Consider the following 21,570-nt stretch of genomic DNA (forward strand, 5'->3'; position numbering starts at 1 on the left):
CGTAGTAGCTGGTCTTCTAGCTCCCAAGTTCAAAGTCCATGTGATCTTGGATCGCAGTAATATGTGAATGGTACAGATAACATTCAAATGCATTTGCTGCATGGAAACTGGTGATTCATGTGATCCCTGTTAGGTCTCTCTCTCATCTATAAGAGTATTTTTAATAATATGTTAATCTGCCTGTAGCAGACTGGTTCCTGCTATATATTAATGTGAAAAAAGGACAACTATGGAAAACATTCTGACTAAACATTCCCCTTCCACTCAAAAGTGGAAACTGCTTAAGGTGCAAGAAGATTAAAATTTCAGTTTTTGGAATTCAGGGTAGCATTTGACTGGTAAATAATAGAAATTTCTTTTACCCTGATACAAATGGACGGCTAAATCAAAACTGACACCCCGTGTGAAGATGAAAAGTGCTAGTGAGTGAAAGGAAGGGCAGTCCTTAAATAATGTTTGACAGAAAAATGAGCAAAGGAAAAAATAACTCAAAAGGCAATCATTGGCGAGGATATGAAGTGAGCTGGGGAAAAGTGAGAAAAAGAAATAAAATAGAAATCTTAGTGATTCGAATTTAACTGGACAGAAATAGTTAATTTTGTATCTTTTTCATTCAGGAGTGTGAACAACACATTGTACATAACTGCTTTACATAAACTAACTCACAGAAAATATTGTGATTTACAAAACCTTAGTAAAATAACAAGTAATCAATGTTAAATTAGCACTAGAAATAGGTCTTGGTTTAGCAATGCCTGTCTTATAAAGATTGCTGTTTGATCCCTAGTTGAGTGCATGTTGCACAGAGAACAAAAACACCTCCCACCTCGACAAATATGCAACCTAAAACATAAATGTTAAAATGCAATTATTGGCTATCAATTTGGATATTATTCTGCAAGGGTTAATGCTTATTTTGAATGAAAGCATTTAATAAAGACTAATGTTACTATTTTAAATAACAGTAAACTGATCTTTTAGAGGGTGACTTTCTAAGCTTTTCTCCTAACTTAAACAGGACCACGTCGCTGCAAACTCTGCAGCTGTGTGACACGAGCTGATCCGTGACCTTTAAACCCTGTGGTAGTAAGCGGTTACAGAGAGCATTGTCTTTCAGGCATAGGCTACCCTCATAAACTTGCGTAACTGCAGGAGATACTGCACACTATCGTCGGTTTATGTTCAAAAGCAACAAACTACGCACTGTACGGGAACATTGTGACGTCAGATGAAATGCCTTTGCCCATGCTCGCGAGGACGGGGAAGGCTCAGGCACACTGCAGCTGATGGATGTGTTGTAGTGATGTAATGTTGCCTGTTTGGTAACTACGGATGGCTGTTTGTGCCAGGCTCTGCGGAGTTGGTCAGTCTCGGAGGTGCCGAAGGCGACAGAGGCATAACCAGCAGGATCAAGGCAGCGATTCCGACATGGACGAGGAGGAAGAGGAGCAGATCGTGGGCAAAGGGAGATTCGACGCAGGTGCTTGCGGAGGCCCAGAGCGCGGCGTAGCAGCCACTGCAGGGCCGAGTGACGCTTACGAATATGGCAGCGGTCGTGTCAACACAGGGGGCTTTCTGGATCGCACGAGCACGGGACCTCCACACCCCCAGTCCTTAGCGGAATTACCACCGGAGCTTTTAGTGGAAATATTCTCCTTGCTTCCCGGAACAACTCTATCAAATGTTGCCCTCGTTTGCAAGAAATTCAGACAACTCCTCAAGACGGAAACCATCTGGAGAAGGCGATGCATTGAAGGTAAATGTAGCAGCCCTGGTCGTTTATTATAATTTAAACATAGAGCGATAACGTAAGACCGATATATAAAGTTCAGGTCTCTGATCAGAGTGTCCGAGCTTCTTCCTTGTCGTAAGAATTTATGTATCAGCTAATTTCGCGGAAATGAGTTCCCTTAAAAGCATTTCAATTGATCTCTGCGGGAAATGTGAAGGAAATTACCCCACCATAACCCAGCTGCTGGCTCTGTAAGCACAGCTGCTTAAGAATAGACCAAGGCTTGTGACTCTCGTTAGGGCCATGTCAGCCATTCTGTGTAGCTGTTTAGACTTTTGATGCAGGCCCTGACCAAGCCCTCTGCGATTATCTTAGGTGACTGCAGATGACAGGGTTCAACAAAGGCGGTTCACTCACAGTCTATGTAATCATGACGAGCATAAATTGGTAGATCTGAAGATCCACTTCCGGGTTTCCCAGCTCATTGTCAGTGTTTTGAAACATGCAACGTGCAAAGTTTAAAAATAAATGGACAATAATAGCCAATTGCAAATGATTAGAAAATTGCAAATTATAAAATAGCCCTTTTAAATCAGTTGGCTGATTAGGTAAAAAATGAGCCACTTAAACATATTTGTGCAATAAGTATTTATTATTTTCTGTCATTTTTTTTGGATGCATTACCAATCTATTAACTAGGAAAATGCAATATACTAGTGCATCAGTATTAGCCAAATTAAGTCTTAGATGAAACATGAGTGTTGGAATTTCAAAACATCAGCACGTGAGATAACCTTCTAGTCCTGACTTGACACACATTCAGAATACCAGCTGTTTAAACTAGGAGACATTTTCTTAAATGTCTGGCAGAGAATAACAAAGAGAATAAACATGTCTGAACAGCATCAAAGACAGTAACATGATGACTTTTGGAAAGCGCTTTATAAGCAAGTCGTCATTTCAGTGGCCCTGAGAGACATTACTTACTGCTCAATAAGAGCAATTAATATCAGCAACAGATGCCACCACTAGTACTTTTACTACACACATACACACATTCTCTTTTAAGGTCTTACTCTAATTAGATCTCTCTTTAGTACAAACAGAATTTAGAAATCAGAGCAATCTCCAAAAGCATTTTCATTTTCTTATTTTTGGATTTCTGTTGAAACTGTTGCTCATGCTTTTGGCTCTGTGTGCCTGAGAATTTGTGCAAGTCAGATCTGGTCAGGTCTGTGTCTGATGACTGGGGTTTAACTTTGCCATATAAAGTCTTTATTTAGCTGATCTCAATTTAAAGGGGAAATGACACCGGGAATATCTGAATTGTTCTCACCTCACCGCTTTTTCTCAATTAGATAAATACTAAGGTTTTTCATCACATTAATTATAAGTGTGATTATCTTTATAATCAAAGTCTTGATCAAACTAAGTTTTGTTTTGTCTTGTTTTTTTTCCTTGCAGAGTTTGGCATGAAGGAGGATCTGAGGAAGGTGGAAGCACGGGGAGTGACTAGCCAGGATCTCTATGTTAAACGTTAGTTTCTCAGCTCTCATGTCACATATTCATCCTTCTTTGTCTAAATATAACACAATATAAGACATATAAGAGAATTAAATACTTTGATAACATATTAAATTCGAACTAAGCTCATCTATTTATCGATTTAGTGAAGCAGGTTCATTCCTGCTCATTTAGGTTATTCTGTAAACAGACACTCATATTTTGATGCATTTAATATTTACTGGTTCAAAAAGGAAAAAAATCTGGCAGATATATATATATAAAATGTCCCACTTAAACTTCTCATGGTATAGGTTTTAAAATGTTGTATATCAGCAGAAATTTGGAGCAACATTTATTTATTTTTTTAATACCAGCTTCCACCAAACATAGGAAGCAAACTGGCAGCAAAAACTACTGGGTTTTGGATGAATTGATTTGGCACATTGCTGCATTCATTAGAGCGCTGCATTTGGACTGAGCCCGCCCTGGCCCGCAGCTGCTCTACACATGCCTGTGTTATGCCCGTGCAGGTGTCAACCCACGAGTGAAGTCTGGGCGCTTTATGAAGCTCCTCCCGGACTACGAGCACATGGACTATAGAGACGTGTACACACACTGTATGTACATGGGCCTCTAAGTGGAGGCTGCAGCATGATGGGTTACGTGTGGGGTCACTTTTATTGACTTAATCTGCAAGCCACAGTCATAGCTTTGCAATGTAGTCTGCGTTATGGTTATTAAAAAAACATCCCCTGAGCTTCTTGTGTGAATATTGAAAATGAAATGGGAAGACAGGTGTGCTGTGTGTGGTTCAGAAACTTGATTGACAGACAGTTTACACATTTCTTCCCTTTGGCTCATAAACAAAAAGTTGAGTGTTTTTTAACATCTACTGATGTTTGTTTGTTTTTGTCAACCAGACAGTGAGTTAATGTTAAACCTCAAGTGAAGCAGTGCACATAATGATTTGCATGGTGTGTTATTATGGTCTTGTTTTACAGTACTTCACCCATACAGGCATATTTTGGGCCTATGGCAGCCTGACATTGGCCCTTATGGTGGATTGCTCAATGTTGTGGTAGGTAGTTTTCCTCTTTTGCACAAAACTGCTACATATAGTAAATATTGGTATAAAGGAACATATAATTTAGGTAGTGCAGGTAAATTCTTCTAAATATTTTTCATTCAGGTGGATGGTTTGTTCATCATTGGCTGGATGTATTTGCCACCTCACGACCCCCGCGTGGAGGACCCCATGAGAAGGCGCCCACTCTTCCGGATCCACATGATGGAGAGCAACAAGGCCACTGTGGAGTGCATGTATGGACACAAAGGTCCTCACAAAGGAGACATACAGGTAAGGGTTTACACATTTGAAAAAGCGGGGTGATACTGTCTTTCTTGACACAAATAGATGATGTTAGTTTGAGTTTAATATCTTATCAAAGTATGTAATTCTCTTATATGTCTTATATTCTTTTATATTTAGACAGTAAAGAAGGATGAATTTTCAACAAAGTGTAACCAGACTGACCATCACCGCATGCCAGGAGGCAGACAGGAGGTGGGTCAAATACCTTTACTACCTGAAGTGTATGTTATCTTTTAAAGCCCATGCATGCTGATGATGGTGAAATTCAGGGACTGTTATCAACTTTTTATGATGTGTGTGTCTGTGCAGGAGTTCAGGACATGGTTGGAGGAAGAATGGGGGAGGACACTGGAAGAAATATTTCATGAGCACATGCAGGAGCTAATCCTAATGAAGTTCATTTATACTAGTCAATATGAGTATGCATTTTTCATTCATTTTTTTTTTTGCTTACGTGCATTTTCTCTGTTGTACTTCCATGTTAAAATGATGATTGTAATTTGCCTAAATAAACCTGTGTGCTTTCATCTATTTTCCTATGACAGTAACTGCTTGACATACCGAAGGATCTACCTGCCACCTGCAAAGCCCTCTGATCTGCTGCAGCCAGGCCTTTTCAAAGGCACCTATGGTAGTCATGGCTTGGAGATTGTCATGCTTAGTTTCCATGGAATGTCTGCAAGAGCAACCAAACTCACTGTAAGTAATAATCATTATTAGTGGTTGTACTCATTTTAAATGAAAGTGATTCTTAAATGTGGGCCCTGCAGCTTAAAATCTCTCAAAGTCTGTTCATGCATTCTTAGATGAGCAACAAGATGTAACATGTTACACCGTGTCTTTTATCTATTTAATGAAAACTAAGACAAAATTCTGGAAGTGTGTGAAAAATGAAGTGCACCCTTAATGCTTTTGTAGCAATTAAGACAGTAAGTAGTAACCACGTGCTGCTAATTAAAAGCACTTGATTAACTGATCACCAGTGAGTGTGAGCAGCAATCTGCAAAGTAACATAAGCCATTTCCAAACAATTTCAAGTCCATCATTCTGTAATAAGAGAGATTATTCAGAAGTTGAAGACAACAAATCTTTGCAGGAGTGGACATCCCAGCAAATTTACCCTAAGATCAGACCCTGCAGTACTCAGAAAAACTGCAAGAAACCCAAGAGCTACATCTCAGACACTGCATGCTTTGGTTAGCATGTTGAATGTTAAAAAACATTACAGCACAACTAGAAAATGACTTAACAAGTATGGCTCTGATTCTAATTCTGATTCTGATGGCTTGTTTGCAAGGGGTGACAGGAGATTGCCTCTTCTCTCTAAAAAGAACATGGCAGCACAGCTTAGGTCTCCAAAGTATAATTTGAACAAACCACAAGACTTCTGCAACAGTGGGCCTCACTTACTTATATTTGTGTGGAAATGTTTTTGCCATGCGCAAAAAAAACTTTCTCTCTCATAAGTTCTCACCCTCACCGTCACCTAGGGTCATGAACTTTGGGTAGTGACTGAAAGGATATGAACAGCGGAAATGAGTTTCCTCCGAACGGTGGCTGTGCTTTTCCTTAGTGATAGCATTTTGTTTTCTTTACATCCCTTTTTTGTAATTCTGAGCACTTTGTGTCTGACCAAAAGGCAATATTAATAATAACTATGAGTGTTATTGTTATTATTAGTATCACTAGTAGTAGTATGCATTTTAAAGACCTTTGTTTAAATTCCTTAGGTGCAGTGCATGGTCAGAGGGACTTCTAAATTTATTCCTAAAGTACCAACAAATTCAGGCACAAAAATTTTCTAAAATCACAGATTTGTGCCTGAAACATTCGTGTGCACAATTTACGCACAGATTTGTGCATGCGCACTGTAGTAAATGAGGCCCAATACCCTGTTTGGCCATAATGCACAGCACCAGTTTCAGCAAACACATTCAGCATATCCAGGGTATGAGTTGTCATACATAAGTCAGTTAGAAGCAATAGCTTGAAGTTATTGCTGCTAACATTGGTTTCTGTTGAATCATGGGGTCCACTTACTTTTTCACACGCCGCTTCTGTATTTTGGCAATTTTTTTTGTTAAATAAATAAGATGCTGTGTAATGGTATCATGTGGTATTGTTAATCTGAGATAGTCTTTAAATAACATTCGGACCTGGTTAAGACTAGGTGTTTTTTGTTTATATATCTATATTATGGCTAAAGCACTTCTGGATGGATGCAAACTGCATTTCGTTGCCTTGTACCTGTGACATGTGCAATGAGAATAAAGTTGAATTCTATTCTATTCTATTGTTTCCCAATTATGTTGTGATTCATAAAACCTTAGAACTGAAAATTGTTTTTTCTTTTTCAAGACTGTGGATTTAAATTGCATGTAAATCTACTCATGGTGCATACTCTGATTTTACGGTTTCCTGCAGGGAGATCCCAATGTTCCTGCAGGGCAGCTCACACTGGATGTTGACCTGTGTCGGCCTGTGGTCCTCCCAGACTTGGAGCAACAGTGTAACATTGAGGAGCTGTCACGGCTAGTAATGGGAGTGCATGAGGAAGTACAGAGGGAGCAGGAACAAAAGGAAAATGGCACTTCTGCCACAGGTAGATGTGCAGCTGAAGGGGCCTGTGGTGGTTCCAGCGCAGCAGAGGAGATGGAGTCAGATCACGGTGCTTGTTCAGACAGCTGTGACTCTAGTCACAGTAGCAGAACCAATCCTGAAACGCAGCCTTTTGTCTTGCCTATGGGGGTCATGGCTCGCAACGAGGAGTACCCTCGCACCTGCAGAAAATGGTGAGGAATTGGCTAAGAGGCTTTTGTTACATAATTCAAAATATTTTGAAAGGCATTTACCATAAAGGGCGATGATATTAAGTAATGGTCACAATTCATTCATCAATGAAGGAAAATACTGGTCTTCACTATTGCTTGTAATATCCTGTGCATAGTGTGCGTTTATGAACCAGTCAATATATGTAACAAAATGTATCTCTCCTTCAGCTTCTATGGGACAGGCCTGATTGCTGGGCATGGCTTTACAAGTCCGGAGCGCACCCCGGGGCTCTTTGTGCTGTTTGATAAGGACCGGTTTGGTTTCATCTGGCTGGAGTTGAAGTCTTTCAGTCTGTACAGTCGCCTGACGGACAACTTACCTCACGCTCATGCCCCCAACTTGGAGCGATTTGAGGCCATGCTGCGCAACATGCAGTCCTGGACATCCTGATGCACCAAGCTTTAAGTCTCCTCCCACAGTAATAGGCATCATAACAACCATTTTACACAATTACACCTCTGTCTTCTGCTGGCAACGTTACTACCATGATTAACTTAAGAGTTTGAAAGGCATTGGATGTTACCATCTAACTTTAGCTTGTTCCAATCCAAGCTCTTTGAAAGGCTACACGTGTCACTGTTTGTCCTCACCTAACGTATGACCTTAATCCTCCAGTGCAGCATGATAACAGGTCACAAATTTATTTATTTATTCCCCGTAGGACAAAAAAAACAACAAAGGAATGACACCATTTATTATAGATCAAACTGTATGTGCCTCTGATTCTAAATCGATGTCTGTACTTGGCAGTGCTTGAAGAAGACAAAGGCGTCCAATGTATTCTACTATATAATAGTATTATACTGAGTTCAGTGCCCAACATATTAAACTGCATGCTGCATTTATTTACACTCATAACCACTATCTGAACCTGTTTTGTTTTCAATAAAGCAGCATGCCTTTTTTCTGTTTTTTCCTTTACTTTAGAGACATCCAGACTTTAGAAAAGACAGCATCTCAGGTGTTTTTCTCTTTGCCCGACATTAGTGACACAAGGACAGACGAGTATTAAGTACAACAAACATGTTTTAAGTTTCATTCATTGTATGGTGTCAAATAGAATTGCTGAATATGTTTTACAACCGGGCAATTTTCTAACTGTTGACCCGCCATCTTATCAAACACAGTACTTACATCAGCCAGCTTTGGTCAGACGTTTATGTCTTTCAGCAACATCAGACATACTTAATATCACCACACCTGAATTATTACGTAAGATGGAAAAAGGAATTGTAATGTGACAACGATAACAAATACATAATCTGGATTTATTCAAAGTATCAGCGTTAGACAGTTTGTGCTTCTGTAACTATGGTATGAAACTGAAGCTTCACTTACCTTTGAAATGTATTGAGTTTGTTGTTCGTTTAAATGGCTGACACAGTGTTTGCCTGGCTTTATACCTGCAAAGCTATTCCCTACAGGTTTCCCAGTTGTTTAAAATTCTAGACCTAGTAGCTGAACATTATACGATCTAACAGCACAGTACCAAGTAAGTGTCTGTATGTCTCATTATGGCCTGATGGTGATGCCCAGTAGCTTTCCTACTCCAAGTGCACTTTTCTGGGCAATATATTGAATCATTTGAAAACCACTGGCCAGCACTTTTATATCAGACTGCAGCTTTACTAATATTTGCAAAAAATAGATATCTGCTAAAGCCTTGTTTTGTTTCCTTTTTGTCACTCCATTAAATTCATCTCAATTTTAGTGTATTTGTTTGTTACGTTATTTTCTCTGTGAACCCAGCTGTTTGAATGATTTGCCTTTTAAAAGTGTTGCTTTGTACTGTTTTCAATGCCATATGCCTGAATTTGTGGAAAACTAAGTTTGACCTATTGAACTGCTCACATCAGACTTCAGGGAGCTTTTCAGCTTAAGCGCTCTTCTCAGTAATAAATAAACAAAAAAGGAAAAAAAAAATGAAAAGAACCAGTTTGTCACATCTGTTTATTTCACAATGTTTTACATGTGTATTGTCATCTACTCTCACCCCCAGCCGATCCAGCAAATAGTCACCCCTGCCTGAGCCATTGTTCTGCCAGAGGTTTCTTCCTGTTAAAAGGGATTTTCCTTTCCACTGTCAATAAGGTGCTTGCTCAAAAGGGGATCATCTGGCCATCTGATTATTGTAAGGCATTTACTTTGCATTATAAAGCACCTTGAGAAAACTGTTGTTCTGATTTGGCGCTATAAAAATGAATTGAATTAATTAAAACATTTTAAACCCTGATTACAAGCAGCAGAACTGAATCGCACATCTACTATTAACCATAGTTTACTGGCTAGTATGAGTTTTGTGTGAATGTAGAATGGAAAGGCAGGCAATTAAGCCACAAGTGATTAATTTATGTATTTTATTATTTGGTAATGATATCAAAAACCGACGTAACAGAGACCAGATGTGAGTTTTCTACAGCTCGCTGCGTTCTGCATTTTCCTCATGCTGTTTGATCTTCTCTGGGACGGTCTGAGTCAGGAAGACAAAACGCTCCTTCTTCAGGTGCTGAGCAGTTACCTGCTTTTTTAAACCAATCGCCAGGTACTTTTCATCTGCTTCATACTTTGGCCAGTGGACAAGGTCGTGCCCATTAGGAGACCTACACGCATACACAATATAACAATGTGGTATGTGGTATTATCTCCCAGTATACGAAAATATGTAAGCTTACCCTGTGCGAGCAAAGTTGCCCCAGTAACTCATCATGGTTCTGCTCAACTCTTCCTCCTCCTCAAGGCATGGATCTAAAATGATAATCTTGTAAAAAATCCTGCACTCCACCCCCCCACCCCAAAACCCCCCCAAAAATAACAACCCAAATATCTCTATGCTAAGATTAAACTTTTTAGGTTTCACTCACGAGGCAGTTTAACGTGGGTAGTTGTGAAGCAAAATCCCAGCACTGTAAAAATTTCATCTGTATGGTCACTCCCAACAAAGCTCGGTCTTCTTTTCTGCACCATTTTCAAGGAATGCTGGTACTCATACAGGTATACAGGGGCACCCGCTTCTAGAATTAGACAAACAGGTGTCACACTTAGTAAGGGCGGTAAATATGAAATAATTGTTTCTAGATAAATGTGCATTAATCTATAAAAGTTACCTCTGTGAGCATTAGCAGTTTTAATGACTGGAATATTGAATATAATATCTGCAGTAACCTCAGAGAACCCATCTCGGTTTTTCACACGGTCGGCACCGTTTCCAATATATTCGTCAGTTATCAAATTTTTGATGAATGCATCTTTAGGCTTAAGGAAAAAAGCAGCACATCAGTGAAAGATGCTTGAGCAGGATGAGCGGGTTGGGTTCATTTTGTGATATCAGACAGTTTGTGCTTTACATTGGGATAGAAGAAGGCCATTGCATTTATGACTTGTTCCCGATCCATTCCTTCTGCCCAATTTTGTGGAACACTAATGAATAACTAAAAGAAAGAAAAAAACCCACAGCTGCACTTAACATTGCCAGTTTAAACAAAAATAAGATATCAAATTTTGATGGGCACTTACATTTTTTAGCATCCATCCCGCTTCATCATTATTGACACCCATCATGAATGGTACAGTGAGGAGTTCATGCTTATGAAACAGCTCATCCACAGGTTTTGTCAGGAAATGCCCATCAACATTTATAGGACATCTTAAACGTCGGTCCTTGTGAATAAAATGCACAAAAGTAAAAATTCCAATAACATAAAACAGTCAAAGATAAGTAAATAAGTAAAAATAGTTCCCTTGAGTTATTTAAGAGACATCATGAGACTGTTCAGCCAATCAGAAATCCACATCAGGTTTCCACCCAGTAATTTACCTTGGTAAAATCCACTATGGTATCAATATCAAGGCTTCGTATGCAATCAGCAAATGTCTTTGTGCTTTCAAGGCTGCAGCCAGATGCATTTGCAACCTCCTGGTGGAAAGATATCAATTTAGAAAAGCAAACCTATTGTATTATTCTTACTGTTGTACAATGAAAAATGATTAACATCCCACAGAATGAGAACATGGATAATAAACCTGTGCCTTTGGTAGAGGATCATTTTCCACAAGTAAATCCATAGCAGCTGTGCCACTCTCAGCAATTGCATGATGAAACAGCCCTTCAGACAGTGGTGACAGGAGCTGGTAATTTAAGTAAGAACACATATTAAAGGTTGGTTTCCACAGCAAAAGTTTATATAAATTTCCTCTAACTGTAAATTCTTACCAGAAGGGACACGCTCACTCCACCAGCAGACTCTCCAAATATGGTAACTAATCCTGGGTCTCCTCCAAAGCTGTGAATGTGCTGCTGGATCCACCTGAGAGCTTCAATCTGATCGAGCAGGCCAAAGTTCCCTGAAATGTGCTCATCTCCGGTGCTGATAAAACAATGAGTTGAATGGCATACTAAGCTACATTTAGAGTTGGTGAAGATGAGCCGTCTTTGAAAATGGAAAAGAACAGAACAACAGTATGTTCTAATTTGGTAACTTGAGTTTATTTACCTGAGAAACCCCAGAAGTCCCAAGCGATACTGGATCAGAACCACAACCATGTCCTGGTAAGCAGCCAGGGCAGATCCATCATATGTTGAAGCTGATCCTACTGACAGGCCTCCACCATGGATCCAGACCATGACCTGGAAAAAATAATCAAAGATTATTTTTGATTCTTCATTCTTATCTTTCCATCAAAGCAATTTTTGTGCCTGCTAAGCACACTACATGAGTCTCAATTAATAAGTATTAAATTAATGTTTAAGATAAATTAAACAAAAAATATTTGGGTATAAAGGCAAACCCATTGCAACTGGCTCTAAAAGGGGGTGTTTTTTTGTCATATGAAAATCCTTAAAAGGAAACCAACTGTCACTGAAAATTTCTTCAGCAATAACCAGCAAGGCTCAAAACCTATAGCAAAAGGTTCTTACTGGGAGCTTGGCATCATTAGCTCGTTTTGCAGGAGTGTAAATGTTGAGGTAAAGACAGTCTTCAGAAATGTCTGGGATATCAGCCAACAAGAAACCGAGTTTATCAAGCAGAGCCAAAGCAAATCGTTCAGGTTGTATGCACCTGAAAAATAAAAACATTTAATAAATGCTGGATGTTTTTCAAACTGTGTTTTACAACAACTGAAGCAAATGTTTCTTACATTGGTGGCTGTTTAGTGGCATCTCTTACTCCTTCCCATCCTTCTACAGGCTGAGGTGGAGCCAGTCTCAAGGAAGGGCCGAGGGGTGGTTTGGCAAATGGGACACCCAGGTAGGCATGGACGCCAGTCTCCTTCCCTTTCACACTCACATACTCACCTTTCAGGCTCCCGAGCTTTGTGTGGACTACAGGTGCTGTCAGGATATTAGAAATCAGTGAGAATCATAACATAAAGCTTCATGATTTATGAAATCTAATATTTCAGATTTCAAAAATACTTATAGATGCAATAAGCAGAAAAAAAGAAGTGCTTATTTATTTGTAGCTTCCATCAAATTACAGTCACCCAGCTATGTGAAGATCAGTAATGAAATACTAGAGTCAGTTAATATAAACCATGTGTGTCCTTGATCCAGTCATGGACATACAGCTGGAGGTGCACGGTCCAGAGATAAACATGTAGCCAAGTGGTAGATTAATAATAATATTTTCCATTTCAGTTAAACAAATATCCATTTAAGGTTCAAAAAGGGGTCTTAAAATGTTGTTTCTTTGTTTCCATGTATGGTAAGACAAGAATGTTATTGGGTAATTTAATGTTATTGCTTGTGCTATTTCTTTTGTTATCTGCATGTTGTGTGCACTTGAAGCTAGGGATGGGTATTGATAAGATTTTCACGATTCCGATTCCATTTTCGATTCTGTATAACGATTCGATTCTTTATCGATTCTCTTATCGATTCCTTTTTTTTTTTTTTTTAAAAAGGAGAACACTAAGGTCGAATAGCTTAGAACTTTGTTTTATATCTTCTCTTTGAACAAGATAGAAATTTCGGAGTAACATGGCCTTACAAACCCAACAGTGAGATCTTAAGAGATCCACAGCCTATGGCTCTTCGATGGGGTGTCACAGGGTCCCCGCGGAAAAAATTGTAAATGTAAAATAAAATAAATATTCTTCTGTAGCAATAACAAAGTATAACATAAATTATTCTGTAGCAATTACACAAGAATATCCAGTAATCTCCCTGCCTACAATTAAACACATTCACTTACCGAAAATCGGGGCCATCTGGTGTGGCAAATGCCTTTTACCACAAACTTAGTCACTGCTCGGTGACATTCTGGCCTGAAAGGAGACGCTACCGGTAGACTGCAGCGAGAACTGCCAGCATCTGAGCCAGCCAGACTCTGTCTGTCTCTCTCATCATGGTCACCTAAATGCAACACTCCGCAACGCGGTGACGTCATTCGGGGCGACTGGAATCGATAAGGGAATCGTTTGCAAAAATGCCAAACAATTCCAAGGAATTGAAACAGTGGGAACCGGTTCTCAACAAGAACCGGTTTTCAATACCCATCCCTACTTGAAGCTGTTAATTTTATAGGTTTGTGTAGTTGCATATTGTGGGGGTGGGGGGGGGGGGGAGTGCTTAAGGGTTAACTGCAACAAGAAATGCATCTTGGGACTTCCTGTTTACTTTTTTTGTTGTGGATGTGGAACGGGAATGTTGTGAAGGAGTTGAATTGTTGGTAAGAAATTGTTAAATATGCACATAACTCGTTGAAGTCAAAGGAGTTTGCAAAGAAAAGCGTCTGGACTTCTTAAAGTTGCTTGAAGACGTTTCACCTCTCATCCGAGAAGCTTCTTCAGTTCTAAGGTCAAATGGCCGAGAGTCCCAGATTTAAACCAAGTGGGAGTGTCCCCCCAAAGAGGGACAAAGGACCCCCTGGTGATCCTCTAATCACATGAGCCAAGGTGTGAAAGTGGGTGTGGGACCTAATCAGCCAGGGTTTCGGGTGTGCTCATTGTTAAACCTGGCCCCACCTTGTCATGTGAATTCCTGAGGTCAGATGGCCCAAGATGTGAGTGGGCATTAAGGCGTCTGGGGAGGGAGCTCAAAACTGGATTATAGATGGCAGACAGTTGGTGTCGTAAACCACCGCCTCTGTTCAAAGATGGTCGCTCACAGTGGACATAGATGGCCTCTTTCACTCCTCTTTCAAACCATCTGTCCTCTCTGTCCAAAATGTGAACATTGGCATCCTCGAAAGAGTGACCTTTATCCTTAAGATGCAGATGGACTGCTGAGTCTTGTCCCGTGGAGGTGGCTCTTCTATGTTGTGCCATGCGCTTGTAAAGTGGCTGTTTGGTCTCTCCAATGTAGAGGTCTGGGCATTCCTCGCTGCACTGTACAGCATACACCACGTTGTTAAGTCTGTGTTTTGGAGTTTTGTCTTTCGGGTGAACCAGTTTCTCGCTGAAACATATCGGTATAATTGTAGTGCAGTGGTAAAACGTCAGTATTTTAACAAGATGATGTATTTCTGAAATGTATGATGCAAAGGACCTGTATGTGCAGCGTGGAGCAGCCATTTTCTGCATGCAAGGGATAAGTTGCGAGATCGTCTGTGTGCTCCAGTATTCCAAGTGAGCTGAGATTGCTGTGGAATGTAATTGTTTATAAAAATGTATGTAACACTTCCACATTTTTTTAAAGGAGCCTAGTGTGATTTAGCTCTTTGTATTTTGTTCTGCACAGACAGAGGCTGTTATGTCTTTATGCAGCGTTGCTCCAACTGCCAGCTTAACGTGGGTTGCGGCCAAGGCCAACTTTGATAAAGTACAGAGGACTGAGACGAGGCAATGGTGGAGGTCAGATCTTTTTACTACGAACACCCATTCAACCGAATACAATACACAGAGTGCCACCTATGGGTGGGAGGTAGTAATAACTGCTGCTTATTACAATATACCACATTATTCCTTTCCGAGATAAAGATACTACCTCTTAACTCCAATATCTTGTAACATGAATGCACCCTTTAAACCGTAGGAACATTATCAATATTATATTCTTGGAACATTAGGTCAAGCACACCTTGAATTGCCTATCACTTGAACAATGCAAATACATGTCAGTGTAAAGTTTTGAAACAGGCGAATACGTGACGAATTGGATGAGACATGTCAAAATGAACATATGAAACATGACATATTACGCTCCTTTCAAACAAGACAGTTATCTGACTTGTACAAAACAACTCAGGTACAGGGTAGAGCGACTGTAAATTTCCAAATCACTTAGTCTCTATACCTGGCAGGGCGTATTATTGCTCGGCCACTGCGTGTGTAGCATGTGGGTGTATTGTCCATACTTGCAGGACGAGGGTGTTGTGGGGTGTCACATGCTGGTGGCGCAACTGTCTCCTGGGTGTGGACAGACAGATCATCTGGGTCCATGGATGTGTCCTTAAACAGACTGGGGTGTATTTTCCTCAGATGTCTCCTGTTCCTCTTGAGCAACTCACCCTCTGGTGTTTGCACAGTGTAGGAGCGTGGTTCCTCTCGCCGATGTGCCACAACAGCTGGCTCCCAACCGCGCCGTGTTTGCATGTGCACAGTATCGCCTGAGGTCAAAACAGGCAGTGGTCTTGCATGCTGATCAAAGTGGTATTTCCGCTTTGACTGCAGTCCACGCACTTTAACGTGAATGTTCTGTGGGGTTGACTGTCTCAACACAGCACTGGCGCATGGCAATGTGCTGCGGAGAACCCGTCCCATCAACATTTGTGCAGGTGACACTCTCAGTCCTGTGGCTGGGGTGTTCCTCAGAGATAACAGCACTAGATGTGTATCTGTTCCAGTTCGCGCCGCTTTTTTAAGTGCATGTTTAACAGTCTTTATGGCTCGCTCCGCCATTCCATTTGACGAGGGAAAGCCAGGACTGGAGAAAGTTAGCTTTATCTCCCAGGATGCTGCAAACGATCTCATCTCGTAGCTGGCAAATGGAACATGATCGCTCACTATCTCTTTGGGGATTCCGTGTCTTGCGAAGACTGATTTCATCTTCTGAATCACAGAGTGTGCCGTTTTGTCGGGTAAGTTCAGAACTTCTGGGTATTTGGATAAATAGTCAACTAACATAAGATATGGCTGACCGTTCAGTTCGAAGATGTCTGCTCCGATTTTCATCCATGGCAGCTCTGGAATCTGATGTGGGATAAGCGGCTCGGCCTGGTTCTTTGGCTGCATTTGCTGGCATTGTTCACACTTCTCAAGCATAGTCTCTATATCGTGTGACATGCCCGGCCAGTACAGTACTCTTCTTGCTCTGGCTTTTGTGCGCTGTACACCTTGGTGAGCGAAATGCAACTTCTCCAGGATAACTTGTCTGAAGCTTTGGGGTATTACAATCTTGTCCCCTATCATAATAATGTCATCGTGGATACTGATGTTGTTTCTCATAGGTCAGTAGCTGTGGAGTGTTCTGTCTAAACTCTTCCTTCTGGCTGGCCATCCGTTGAGGTGCCTTTCACGCACAGCTTGTAGCACGCTATCTGCTGCAACTGCCGTTCTCAGGTTACTCAGTGTTTTTTCACTTAACGCTGCTGTGGCCTCCAGAGCATACACAACTCTTTCTTCATTTGTGTTTTCACTCACATTTTCATTGTCACTGGTGGTTGTGGCTCGTGAAAGTGCATCGGCTATGAACATGTCTTTGCCGGGGGTGTATGTGACGGCGAGATCATATCTCTGTAGTTGCAGCAGCATTCCTTGTAACCTTGCTGGTGCCTTGCATAGCGGCTTACGCATTATCGCCTCCAGGGGTTTGTGGTCAGACTGCACGGTCACTGGTCTTCCATAGACATACTGGTGGAATCGTTTAGTGGCAAACACAATGGCCAGCAGCTCCTTTTCTATTTGTGCATACCTTTTTTCCGTGTCTGTGAGTGCTCGTGACGCATAGCACACAGGTTGCCCTTCTTGTAATAGGCATGCGCCCAGCCCATCTTTTGAAGAATCGGCCTGCAATGTTAAGGGTTTCCTGTAGTCATAAAATCTCAACACTGGTGCTTGTGTGAGCGTCGCCTTGAGCATCTGTAGCGCTGCTGTGTGGTGTGGCTGCCACTGCCACGCTGTGTCTTTTTTGAGTAGCTGTCTTAAAGGTGCTGTGAGTGATGCTTCATTTTGAATGTACTGTGCCAAAAACTTCGTCATTCCCAGCAGACGCTGAAGGCTTTGTTTGTCTTCTGGAGTCGGCATGTCGACAATAGCTTTGATCTTTGAAGCATCTGCTTTCTGCCCAGCTGCTGTGATGATATGGCCCATGTATTTCACCGTGTCGACTTTGAACTGAATTTTGTCCTTGTTAAACTTCACGTTAGCTGCTCTTGCTTTCTCCATGACCTTCTGCAGGATCTCATCGTGTTCGTGCTCTGATGTAGCTGCAATTATCATATCATCTGCAATGATAAATACACCAGGGATGTCGCCGAAAGTCTCACAATTCTTTTGTTGAAAAACCTCGCTGGCGGATTTGATCCCGAATGGGAGCCGGAGGAAGCGATACCGGCCCCAAGGTGTATTAAAGGTACACAGCTTCGATGACGGCTCGTCCAGCTTGATCTGCCAGTATCCGTCTTTTTCATCCAATATGGTGAAGATGGATTTTCCTGCTAGCTTGCTTCGAACGTCCTCGTGTGTGGGAATGGAGTAGTGCTGGCGTTTAACTGCTTGGTTCAGATCACAAGGGTCCAAACACACCCTTAGTGTTCCGTTCTTCTTCTGTGTGGCGACAAGACTGTTGACCCAATCTGTAGGCTCATTGACAGGCGTTATGACATCTCTGTTCTGTAAGTCCTGTAGCGTCTGCTTCAGCGGGCCCATTATGGAGAGGGGCACGTTCCTGCATGCATGAATCACAGGTGTTGCGTTTGCGTCAGTGTGTATGTGGTGGACTCCAGGGAACTCACCCAAGCCTGTGAACACATCAGCATACATCTCCACAAGCTCCTCCTTGGTAGAAGGTGGCTTGGCTAGTTTCGGTATAGTGGATGGTATGGCAAGGGCTTCAACTCGCTTCACCAGATGCAGCTCCTCACAAGCTTGCCCACCTAGGATCGGTTTATCTGCATGGTCTGATACAAGGAAATCAAACACAGCCTTGTGCTTCCTTGCATCACACTCAAGAGACACCACACCATCTACACGTATGCGGGCTCCACCAAAAGCTATGAGTGCAGTCTTTGTGGGCTGTAACCGAGGCATCCCTGGTAACTTGTTGTAAACCGATCTGGGGAGCACATTTGCGTCCGCGCCTGTGTCTAACTTGAAGGTGACTGATACATCCCCGATTGTTACACTTTCATGCCACCTTCCAGTTTTGTGCTTGTCACTGCACACCATACCAATGTACAGTGAGTCCCCATCAGTCTCAATGTTATTAACAGCCTTTGTTTTCTTGTAACTTCTACTTTTCTCTGCGCCCGCTCTGCACACTTTTGAAAAATGGTTATTTCTTCCACACCTCTGGCATGTTGCCCCATAGGCTGGACACTGTCGGGGCGCGTGTTTGTTGCCGCATTTGTAACAAGCCGTTTGCTTGTCGTTGCTCGGTTTATTTTTACTGTGTCCTGATTTAATGTATCCTGGCGTTTTCCTTAATGCATCTACTGACGTGTCTTGGGCTGCAGTTGTTGACTGCATAGCCTGAATCTGTGACTTGGCCACCTCTGCTGATCTGCATATTTCTATCGTCTTGCGCAGTGTGAGGTCGTTGTCACGAAGTAATCTCTCTTTTAGTCTTGTATCATTTATGCTGAACACCAATTTGTCCCTGATCATGTCATCTTCATTGACCCCAAACTCGCAACTTTTACTTTTCTGACGGAGTTCTGTGACATATCTGTCCACTGTTACACCTGCTGACATTGGGTATGACCAGAATGTATGGCGCTCAAAAACAACGTTCTTTCGTGGACTACAGTATTCCTTAAACGCTTTCAGAATGTCCTCCATAGCTAGCGCGTCTCCGGCCGGGGTTACAGTGAGTGTGTTATACACTTCAAGCGCCTCCTCGCCGATAGTGTGGAGAAGAATGGCTGTTTTAACCTTTTCATCTTTCTCCAGCGCACCCGTAGCAGTCATATACAGTCTGAATCTTTGTTCCCACCTGCGCCAGGTCTCAGATAAATTGCCGGTGAGCAGTAGCGGCGATGGTGGCCTGAATTGCTCCATGCCGTTAGCACCGTCCACCGTTAGCTAATCCACAGCTAGCTTACTCACGTCGCGGTCGGTCTCTGTTCACACGATCCTGCCCACTTCTGACACCATGTTATGTCTTTATGCAGCGTTGCTCCAACTGCCAGCTTAACGTGGGTTGCTGGCAGCTTAACGTGGGAGGTAGTAATAACTGCTGCTTATTACAATATACCACAGAGGCCACTGCCGTATTTTTGTGTTTTGTATTTTATTTCATTTCCTTTATTCCTCGTATTGTATCGGCGCATCTTTGTTTAATCGGTTATTCTGTTACTTTGCCATGTTACCTCTCATGCTGTCGATGTTCAGTACAAGTCCATATGGCCGCTGTTTGACAAAAGTAAAGGTCAAAGGACATTTTTGTTTATTCAGTCGTCATTGATAATAAAACTTCACATTAAGAATCCCAGTAATTGTGTCCTGTGTGGCTAATCATTTCCCAGGCTACAAACACGGGCACAGATGTCATTGTTCATAGAAGCGTTTCACTTCAACTTACCTCTCAGGTGTGTAGCAACACAGAGAAAAAAACGGACATTGAAAACCAGAAATTCTGCTTTGCACTGGACTTCATTGTGGCCTTGCTACACATTACAATAATCGGCGACTTTGCAAAAAGTAAGAAAAGTACCAGCAGAGGCAGTCCTTCCTCATGCAAAGCTTTCTCCATGTAATTTAAGACTTAATATAACGTGCAGGGTGTCAAGTGATTCCACCAATTTTAATCGACAGAAAAAAAATCTCACTTCTTCCATTTAAGATTAGTAGATTTTTACTACCTGGATCAATAAAGAATATCTATGTTTGTTTGTTACTGCGAGGGTAATCACTTTTCATAGAGGTATTTATGAGCAAAAAAGGTCGATAGTATAAATGAGTAAACGCAAAGGCACGAATGTCAATGTTGTTCAAAGAAGTGTTTCCTCTTACTCACCGTTCAGGTCCGCAGCAACACAGAGAAATAAAACGGACATTAGAGAGCAAAAAGTCTGCCTGGCATGGCACGTCATGGTGGTCTTGGGGCAGATTACGACACACGATTGTGCAAAAAGTGAGAGAAAAGCCAAGAGAAGTAGGACTTCCTCACATGAAGCAGTCTCCTTGTAAGCGCATGTACTGTGTCCTGCGGGGTGTGACGGGATTGCTCTGATTTTAAGGCACAGCAAAAAGCGATCAAAGTACAGCAAACTGTCTGTCCCACTGCTGTCAAGTCAGTCAGTGTCGTTGCCTGTAGGTTACGCAGACTGCTGCGTGTTGAGGGAAGCAGTATCCAAAAGCAGACGCGTGGAGGCAGATTGAGCTGTATCAATACCGATACTTTTAACCAATAAAGTGAGGTTATGTAGACGAGAGCAGCGAATCATTATCCGTTTGCCAAATTTTGAAACACATCTTCAGTTTTTCACGTAAATACATTGTAATGTAAATGTGCCGGTCTTTAAAACACTTTGGGTCAACTTCTGCTGTTTAAATGTGCTATAAAATATATAAAATATGTACAGAAAAGACATGACAGCCAACACAGAAATATTCAGACATTTTTCATAGTGCACGTTTGAGGTATATTTTTTTTAAATTAGTACCAATACCAACCAAAAAAATTAACATATTTTAGAGGATGAAAAGCTAAATTATCAGGTAACACTAGAAATACACATACAAGCCCCATAGCTAAACAACTGCTCAGATTTCTCAAATGGACTACTGAAATATATTTCGTGCCAGACAATTTTATCAAAAATACACATAAAATACAAACACTGTTAGTAGAGGTAATGCCTAACAGGCAACCTGCCTGCATCACCATTCAACAATCATAGTGCTTAATGTTAATCACTAGCACAATCACTGTGCTGTATAAAAGAAACATCCACTCCTATATAGGTAATATGAGTAGGATAGGTGCAAAGATGAAAAGCAGTTTTGCATCAGCCATGAAAACATGTAA

At 41.4% G+C, this 21,570-nt stretch overlaps 2 protein-coding genes across 3 annotated transcripts; one reads left to right on the plus strand and one right to left on the minus strand.

Moving 5' to 3' along the window:
- The first annotated feature begins 1,247 nt into the window (after positions 1 to 1,247).
- On the plus strand, positions 1,248 to 7,844 carry fbxo31 (F-box protein 31). 2 transcript variants are annotated; one of them, XM_063479938.2, is made up of 10 exons: positions 1,333 to 1,756; positions 3,197 to 3,268; positions 3,769 to 3,855; positions 4,240 to 4,316; positions 4,428 to 4,595; positions 4,728 to 4,802; positions 4,920 to 5,029; positions 5,156 to 5,309; positions 7,035 to 7,402; positions 7,610 to 7,844. In XM_063479938.2, exons 1-10 carry the CDS (start codon positions 1,333 to 1,335, stop codon positions 7,830 to 7,832), a joined length of 1,758 nt encoding a protein of 585 aa, XP_063336008.1. In that variant the 3' UTR covers positions 7,833 to 7,844. The 2 variants fall into 2 exon arrangements, with proteins under 2 accessions (XP_063336007.1, XP_063336008.1); XM_063479937.2 differs by lacking the exon at positions 3,769 to 3,855 and having other exon boundaries at positions 1,248 to 1,756.
- On the minus strand, positions 7,753 to 20,850 carry LOC134631526 (cocaine esterase-like). The gene is made up of 13 exons (XM_063479936.1): positions 20,557 to 20,850; positions 12,579 to 12,771; positions 12,358 to 12,499; positions 11,933 to 12,066; positions 11,653 to 11,806; positions 11,463 to 11,567; positions 11,257 to 11,355; positions 10,956 to 11,099; positions 10,787 to 10,870; positions 10,547 to 10,694; positions 10,304 to 10,453; positions 10,115 to 10,187; positions 7,753 to 10,042 (listed from the first exon to the last, which is right to left on the minus strand). The coding sequence occupies exons 1-13, from the start codon at positions 20,630 to 20,632 to the stop codon at positions 9,856 to 9,858; spliced, it is 1,689 nt and encodes a 562-aa protein (XP_063336006.1). The 5' UTR covers positions 20,633 to 20,850; the 3' UTR covers positions 7,753 to 9,855.
- Between the last annotated feature and the right edge of the window lie 720 nt (positions 20,851 to 21,570).

Source organism: Pelmatolapia mariae, linkage group LG7 (assembly GCF_036321145.2).
Source record: "Pelmatolapia mariae isolate MD_Pm_ZW linkage group LG7, Pm_UMD_F_2, whole genome shotgun sequence".
Classification (NCBI taxonomy): Eukaryota; Metazoa; Chordata; class Actinopteri; order Cichliformes; family Cichlidae; genus Pelmatolapia; species Pelmatolapia mariae.